General features: G+C 37.6%; 1 protein-coding gene across 1 annotated transcript; it reads right to left on the bottom strand.

The window, feature by feature from the left end:
* Window positions 1–1,023: 1,023 nt before the first annotated feature.
* On the bottom strand, window positions 1,024–4,253 carry LOC122617488. Its single transcript, XM_043793369.1, has one exon. The coding sequence runs from the start codon at window positions 4,195–4,197 to the stop codon at window positions 1,222–1,224; it is 2,976 nt and encodes a 991-aa protein (XP_043649304.1). The 5' UTR covers window positions 4,198–4,253; the 3' UTR covers window positions 1,024–1,221.
* Window positions 4,254–9,313: the final 5,060 nt, after the last annotated feature.

Below are 9,313 nucleotides of genomic sequence, written 5' to 3'. Positions count from 1 at the left end.
GTGGCTGATGCTCTGATGTTCTGATGTTCTCTGCATTATTCATTAAATATGCTAAATAGCACAAGTCAGTGACGGAAATCCCCTTCAAGTGCTGCACTCGAATGACAAATTTATGGTGCGTTTCTCGTCTGACCAAACGAGATAATGAGAAAAAAGTAAATGCCAGACCATAAACCGTCTAGTTCCGCACATAAACCTGTCCCTCTATGGCGCAGATTTTACGACATCTCCGGAGTCTGCCCCATCTGATTTCAGGTGGGGCATAAACCAGCGAGATCACCGCCCGCCCACGCAATAAAAAACATAAAAAAACGACAGCAATGGTGCTAAAGCTGTGGCTGTGGAGCTGGAAACTGTACACAAATTACCAATTTTTAATTTGAAAATGCGGCACAAACTTTAATTAGCCATTCCCCTTGTCCAGCAGGCACTTTATGGCACTTGGCGCCGCTGCATATCAAGACTTCAGTGTTTTCATATTTATTGGCCAGCAAGGCGCCGCTGCAATTTATGGGCCAGAGTGTGAACGTGTGTCCACCGGCTGCCACCGCACCACTGCACCTCCGCACCACCGAACCACCCACCACCCATCAACACTGTCCCACCGCCGAGGCCGCAAAATCCACAGAATAATTTCGGTTGCTGGCTGTGATTTGGCTTTGGATTTGGCATGGCCACATACGAGTATAGCCTGCTCTAATTTTTCACGATTATTTTTTTCGCTCTTTTTTTTTTGTGTGGAAAAGGATCCTAGAGCATGTGTGTGTGTGCAGTGCGTGTGGAACTTGTGGCTTTAGCCACGCGCTAGAAATAAATTTTGCCCGGCGCCCAAACGATTTAATTTGCGGTTTCTGTCACAGGCGACTCGCACACTCGATTTTCCATTGAAAATTGATAAAACTTATTTGCGGGCGGGCTGCCAGTTTAAAAATAATAGGTAGGCAGCAAACAAACGATTAAGCCAGAAGTCCCAGATAAATGCTGTCACAAAGGAGCATATATTTAAGATAGAAAAACATCTACTGGGGTTTTCAATATATATTTCACTAATAAAAAGTATGTTGTTCTACAAACAATTTACAAATCTTTATTGCAAACTAAACAAATTTAGAAAAAACACAAATACCTAGATTTCAAACCAAATAAAATTTGAAAAAGACACAAATACCTAGATTTCATTGAACAAAAGCAGAAAGACAGAAATGCAATGAACACACAATTTTAAAAATGGCCTAACAAACAGCCAATCGCCTTGCACTTCCTGAGTGTTCCCAGCAGGTAGTTCAACCTCAACAACTCGTACTTCCCTTCGAATGCATTAGTGGCCTTCAGGCTGCGATATTCGTCTATAAGGACTCGGGTTTTTTCCCATCGATGGCAGAAAACTCTGCTCAACTTAAGGATCTCGGGCAAGTTGCAAGCGAATTGCTCCTCCCGCAAATACTTTTCCACGTGCAACACAAATAGTTCCTGATTACGTGTAAGTTCACTCAAGGAAGTGGATTCATCCAGTTCAGCGTTATAGGAATCAAGGTCCTGCATTAACCGAAGGAGCTTACAAGGATGCGATAGCTGCTCCTCGAGGGCGGAGATAAGGGAGATCTGGATTGATCTCAGGGCTTTAAACAATCGCTCGTGCTTGGAGTAATCGAAGGGGGGCAAATGATGTAACCGATAGAGCGAGAAGTTCACATCTAAAATAAGTCGAAAGCAGGAATTCATAGTCTCAATTTGCTGCTGGCTGATCACACGCTTCAGTAGGACATCTCTCCTGACCTCGAGGCGGATAAATTCAGGATGGGCTTCGGTCAGGTGAACCTTAAACATATGACCCAGACTGGAACCCTGGGATACGACGATTTGCTTCAGTTTAGTAGTGGCCTCCATTAACTGATTCCTGCTGAGGAACTCAAAGAGCAACTCAAACTCACTTCGAAAGTGCTCATAGTTCCAGAGTAGAAACACCGATCGTAGGTGCTTTACTACTTTGTTCACTTGAAACTCTTGCACCAGGCCAGAGATATAGGAGTTGGCCAATAGAGTCCTTCGATGCAGTAACCTTTTCAGTTCCTGGGTAATAATTTCTGATACGGGAGTGTAGTCAGCGCAGGCTAGGAAGTTTCTTAGCAACTCCTCAATTGAATGATTGATTGACTTTCGCGGATCTGGTCGAGTTTCCATGTGAAAGGAGTAAAACAACCGGCGAATTGCATCATGATCAGTGCACTGCAACTGCTGTAGGATATCTGGAACATAGCTACTGTCCTCTATTGCTTTAATCTTATATGGCACCAGTTCCTTTAATACCCCATCTATTAGTGAATTGTGTAAAGGTTGCTCTTGCACGATGCCATGCAGGGAGTTGAAGTCACTTAAGGTTCGGGCATCGTAGAGAACGGCCACTGCCTCACTGGAGTCGAGGACATGCCTCTGAATAATATGAAATAATTCCCATTTTAGGAGTTCTTCTGTTTGGATCAATGAATCTCTCAAAACATACTCTGTTCTTTCGTTTATCAACATCTTTTGGAAGGGAAACTCTTCGCAACTGTCTGTAAAGTCGCCCGTTGACCACCAGCTATCCAAAAACTGGCAATAGGCCTGCAAGGAGTGCAGAAGTAGAGATGCGCTCAAGGATCGTAGCAATTTGGGTTTCATTTTCTTTAAACTTTTGGTTAAAAGAGTATTCAAAGTTCTTAGACTTCGCATAAAAGGTAGTTCTTCTTTATGGTTCTGGGAGAGCTCATAAAGCCATTTTATCCTTTCTGAAGGACCTCTTAATGTCTCTATAAAGTGCTGCAGGGTGGCAGATTCAATACCCTTTGTTAATCGCCTCTCAAAATGAACGAGGAACTCTATCACCGGTCGAAGAAGTTGCCGCAGTGCTACACTGAAACAAGTAAGGGTCTCCAAGCGATCACACTTGATTCTCTTCACCGCATGCGGTTCAATAAATTTCCTTAGATGACGCATTTGTTTTAGAGATTTAATAATATCGCCCAGGTGAGGACCTTCTTGTAAATGTTTAAGTGCACTACAATGCTCGTCAGTTCGTATCTCCAAATTCTCATTTAATATTGTAAAGTTTTTACAATTCACGGATGCAAAGAACAGGACAATCAGTTCGCTTAAGAGCAGGTGCTCCTCGCTCACCTTTCGTATCGAGGCTTGCAATTCCCGGAGCTGAAAAATCAAAAAGTCAGCATATCCCTGGTTGAAATTGATGACCAGAATTCGCGGCTGATTGTACACGCTAACATCCACTTGCCACCAGTTCGTCTGAACACGGTAGAGCATGTTACTTTCGTTTTTAAAGAATTCAACTAATGCGGGTGTCTCTGCGGAGTGCTCATACTGGATAAGATTCAATTCCAGCTCCATCTTGGCCTCTTTTATGGCGAACTTTTCCTTTACTTCCACTTTGTGTAGACTGGGTTCCATAGAGTAACTGAGGTCCAAGGTGTCCAGTGCTGCAGGTGGTTCCTTCGGTATCTGTGGTCGTACCGTCTCCAAGGGAATTTCTACCGGGGAACTTAGTTCTCTTATTTCATCACAGAGGCGCTGGATGGGATCAAAAGTAACCTTTGTCCTCGGACTCTTGGGACCCTTGGGACTCTTGTGCTTGTGCTTTTTCTTGTGGGTAAGCTGATCTTCAGCTGTTGGTTTCGTTGCACCACCTATAGAGTTAGTTTCGAAATCACACTTTTTTGTATCTTTAAGAACGACCTGCGAACTTTCGGTGGCCAAGGTGAGTGCCTCCAGGATGTTCTTTCGCTTCTGCTCCATCTCTTGGTAGTTGCGACGAACGGAGTGAAAGGCCTTGTAGTTCACAGAGAGCACGAAGTCCAGCAGTCGCCAGTGGAGGTTCTGCTGCCTGTGGTTCATACAGATCGGATGATTCAGTACCACATTGGCCAGCTGATTAAATGTGTCCCCGAATTCGGATATATGTTCGCTGTGATAGCGCTCCAGAAAGTGGTTCATGGTAACCCACACCGACTCCGGGTGGCAGTCGACAACATCAGGATCCGCTATGTGATGTCTGGCATAAGAAAGGCATTTCTCGATGGTGGCAGAGTCCACCTCAACCTCTTGGCCACTGTCATTTTTCTTGTCATCGATGGGCGAATCTAGCAGCAATCTTACCAACTGCGGCAAGTTGCGGTCTATGACTTGCTGGCATTCGTCCTCTTGCATTTTTATTGACAGTAATTTTGTAAAAAAATATATTTCTGTTTGATGTACAAACGACAGCTGAGAAATGACAGAGACACTGAAAAAACAAGAGAGAACGCTATAGTCGAGTTCCCCGACTATCTGATACCCGTTACTCAGCTAGTAAAAGTGCGAAGGAGAGTCTTCAGCACTGACAGTTTTTGGCGGTTTGTGGGCGCAAGAGTGGGCGTGGCAAAAAGTTGTTTGGCAAATCGTTAGAAATTTACAAGACTAATACAAAAATGAAAAAATATCAAAACATTTTTCAAAAGTGTGGGCGTGGCAGTTTTGGGCGGTTTGTGGGCGTTAGAGTGGGCGTGGCAAAAAGTTTTTTGGCAAATCGATAGAAATTTACAAGACTAATACAAAAATGAAAAAATATCAAAACCTTTTTCAAAAGTGTGGGCGTGGCAGTTTTTGGCGGTTTGTGGGCGTTAGAGTGGGCGTGGCAACATGAATCGACAAACTTGCGCTGCGTCTATGTCCCTGGAGTCTGTATTCTTAATCTCAACTTTCTACCTTTTGTAGTTCCTGAGATCTCGACGTTCATACGGACAGACGGACAGACGGACAGACAGACGGACGGACAGACGGACATGGCCAGATCGACTCGGCTACTGATCCTGATCAAGAATATATATATTTTATATGGTCGGAAACGCTTCCTTCTGCCTGTTACATACTTTTCAACGAATCTAGTATACCCTTTTACTCTACGAGTAACGGGTATAATAATTGATGTAAGGAGGCATAATAACTTTATTGCTGTTGGAATAAATGTGTATGCCTTGATATGAAATGTTAATTAGCATAAGAATGAATCAGCTGATCGCGGATAATGTAATGAAATGTAATGTAATGTTAAATAACATAATTATGTCACCTGCTCAAAGAATGTAAAACTGAATGGAAGTGCACGAAGCACAAAACAAAAGTATTAATAAATATATTCTAACTAAAATAAAGCAATCCACTTTATTATCAACATGGTAGCAGAGCAAGGTTAGAAAAAATTAATCCAAGGTTAGAAAAAATTAATCCAAGGTTAGAAAAAAATTAATCCAAGGTTAGAAAAAATTAATCCAAGGTTAGAAAAAATTAATCCAAGGTTAGAAAAAAATTAATCCAAGGTTAGAAAAAATTAATCCAAGGTTAGAAAAAATTAATCCAAGGTTCGAGAAAAGAAAATAATCCAAAGTGTATAACTAAATCCAAGTTATAAAAATAAATGCTGTTCGAGTGAAGCGACAAAAAAAAAAAAAAAAAAAAGAAAAACGTGTATAAGAAATAAAAAGAGAAAAACAATATTAAAAGTGCGAAATATTAAAAAATACGAATACGTAAACAAGACTATTGACTAATGCTGAACAATTAAACGGAAAAAGATTGAAAACATAAACTAAAAGGATTGATGGAAGCAGATTAAAAATTTAAAAGTTCACGTGCAAGCCTTTTTATTACATGGAAGTAGAAAAGTGTGACCCTATATGAAAATGTGCATGAAATGAATGACATAGAAAGAGACATAAAAGAAGTGTGCAAACAGATTAAAAGTGAAACGGAAAAAATGAGTGCTAACGCAAAAATCGAAGACATTGTTATGCCCATATTCGATGGAGCTAATTTTGGAAGCTGGAAATTCAGATTAATGACAATATTGGAATACAAAGAGTGCAAAGAACCAGCAGTGCGAACAAGAACAACGGAAGATAATGAAACAACATGGATGAAAACAGAATTAAAAGCGAAAACAATTTTAATCAGTACAATATCAGACAAACAGTTAGAATATATTAGTGAGTGCCAAACGACATTAGAAATTATGAACAAGTTAAATGAAATGTATTCGACAAAATCAACAGCCCTGCAAATACTGTGCAGAGGAAAAATCGACGAAATTAAACTAAAAGACTATGAAACAGTGGAAGAATTTTTTATAGAATTCGAGAAAGCAGTAAATAAATTAAAAAACGCTGGAGGCACCATAGACGAAAACGAAAAAATGAGGTATCTTTTAAAAGCACTACCAACAAGCTACAGTTATATTGGAGACTTCTTAGATGTAATTCCGGAAGCACAACGAACGGTAGAGTACGTAAAATCAAAAATAAAAGAAAAAAGTTTAAACAGAGGTCCAGTGGACAAACAAAATAACGTCATATTCAGAGGGACTGCTGGCATGCTGAGCAAAATGCGAGAGGCGAAAATAAACAACAACAACAATTCAACAGGCGATATCAGAATACGAATCAAAGAGGCGGCCGAGGCAGAGGTCAACATCATGGAAATGGTCGAGGACGTGGAAATTACTCAGGAGACAGGAATCAAGGAAGACAACAAGAAAACAGCGACAGCGTACAGTCATGGACAACAAGAATGATAGGAAACGAAAAATTAATAAATTGTAATAACAGCGAAAGTAACAACGAAACTACAGTAAATTGGTTATTAGATAGTGGATGCACTGATCACATTATAAACGATTGTAAACTTTTTAAGAACTGTATTAATTTGAAAAATCCTATTAATGTTAAAGTAGCCGATGGCAAACAATTGCAAGCGACCAAGATTGGAAATGTAGAAACATATTTTAGAACATACAACAATGAAAATTTGATCGATATTAAAAATGTATACTTTGTAAAAGGCATAAAACAAAATTTGCTAAGCATATCAAAGATAACTGAAAATAAATGTACAGTCGTAGCCAGAAATAATGATACAAAAATCTATAACGAAAAGAGAGAATTGCTGACAGTTGCGAGTAAAATTGATAGTTTATATAATGTAAAAAGCTTCATGCCAAAAAATAAAAGAAATGAAATATATACAAATGTAACTAAATTAACTGAAAAAGAAAAATGGCACAGGGCATTAGGCCACGTAAATTTTCAATATTTGAATAGAATTATTAAGAATAAAATGTTAGATGGTCTGCCAGATAAAATCGAGAATACCGAAATGAAATGTGCGAATTGTATACAAAGTAAAATGTCAAACGAACCATTCGAGAACAATAGAAAGAAAACTAAAGAGACATTAGAGTTAATACATACAGACTTAAACGGACCACACAGCACAACAGGTTATTGTGGGGAAAAATATTTTTTGACATTCGTTGACGATTTTAGTAAATGCGCGAGAATATATTGTATTAAAAATAAATCCGAAACTGCGAGCTGCTTAAAAGAATATGTTAATTATGTTGAAAATCAGTTCAGTAAAAAAGTAAAACAAATCCAATGCGATAACGGTAAAGAATACTTGAATAGAGAAATATTAAACTTTGTAAAGTATAAGGGAATTCAGTTAACTACATGTCCACCGTATGTACACGAATTAAACGGCGTAGCAGAAAGATATAACAGATCGGCAATGGATATTGGAAGGTGCTTAATGAGAGAAGCAAACATACATAGGCGATATTGGCCAGAAGTGATGAACACAGTAGCTTATTTAAAAAATCGAACAATCGCAAATACAGCAGTAAATAAAAGCCCATATGAAATATTTTTTGGTATAAAACCAAATGTAGAAAATTTAAAAATATACGGAAGTAGAGTTTTTGTTAGAGTTCCAGAAGTACGCAGAAAGAGTAAATGGGATAACAAATCAGAATTAGGAGTATTAGTTGGTTATAATACAAACGGATATAGAGTTTTACTAAACAATAGAGTAATAAACGCAAGACATGTTCAAGTTGTGGAAGAGAAAACAAAATTAATTTGCCTAGAGAAAAACAAGCAGAATGATAATGAAAGTGAAATAGATGAAAATGAAGAAGATGATGAAGATAACGCTAAGACAGACGAACTAAATGACACGGAAGAAGTTAATTCAAAAACTAGCGATGAAAGCGAGGGTGAGGAAAACAAAGAACATTTAACAGTGCAGAGAACATCAAATAGAAATAAAAGACCAGTAAATCTATACGGTAACCCAGTAACACATTTTATTTATATCAATTATGTAAATGCCATTGTACCAAACACGTACGAAGAGGCGATGAATAGTAATGAAAAGAAAGAATGGCTCAAAGCAATGAATACAGAAATGCAATGCTTAAATAAAAATAATACATGGCAAATTGTAGAAAAACCGATAAACAAAAAGATTATAGATGTAAAATGGGTGTACAAAAAGAAAAGTGATGGGACATACAAAGCTAGACTAGTAGTAAGAGGTTTCCAACAAAGAGAACGACTAGAAAATGTATATTCACCAGTAGGAAAAATGCAAACATTAAAAATATTACTATCATATTGTTGTAAAAATGGTCTGTTTGTAAATCAGATGGATGTCGAAACAGCCTTTTTGAATGGCTATGTAAAATCAGAAGTTTATGTAAATGAACCAAAAGGTTACGAAACAGGAGAAAACAAAGTTTATAAATTAATAAAGGCATTATATGGATTAAGAGAAAGCCCAAGAGCATGGTACGAATGTTTGCATAAATATCTCGACAAATTAAATTTTATAAGAAGCAATTACGATTATTGTTTATATGTAAAAAGAAAGGATAAAGATGAAATATATATTTTAGTATTTGTAGACGACATATTGATATGCAGTAAGAACAAAACGAAAATAACTGAAATTAAAGACTGTTTAATGAACAAATTTACAATGAAAGATTTAGGAAAAATCGGAAGTTATATTGGAATAGAAATTAATTATAGTACTGAAAGTAAGAAAATGACGTTAAATCAAAAACGATATATTGAATCACTGGCAATTAAGTATAATCTGGAAAATGCTAAGCTATACGAAACTCCAATGGAAACAAACTTAAAATTAGATCAAGCAACTGAATGTGATGAGAAAATTAAATACAGAAATTTGATAGGTGAATTATTATATATAAGCGCAGGTACAAGACCAGATATATCATATTCCGTAAATTACTTAAGCAGATATCAAAGTTGTTACAATTCAACACACTATAAATACGCGCTAAGAGTATTAAAATATTTATATAAGACAAGAGATCTGAATTTAACTTTTGAAGAGAATAAGAATAATGAATTATTAGATTGTATGGTAGACTCCGATTATGCAGGAGATAATGTTGATAGAAAATCCACGACGGGATTTATAA

This window comes from Drosophila teissieri, chromosome 3L (genome assembly GCF_016746235.2).
Source record: "Drosophila teissieri strain GT53w chromosome 3L, Prin_Dtei_1.1, whole genome shotgun sequence".
Taxonomy (NCBI): domain Eukaryota; kingdom Metazoa; phylum Arthropoda; class Insecta; order Diptera; family Drosophilidae; genus Drosophila; species Drosophila teissieri.
Note: the sequence above shows the minus strand (reverse complement) of the source record. Positions and strands in the feature narration are given on the sequence as shown.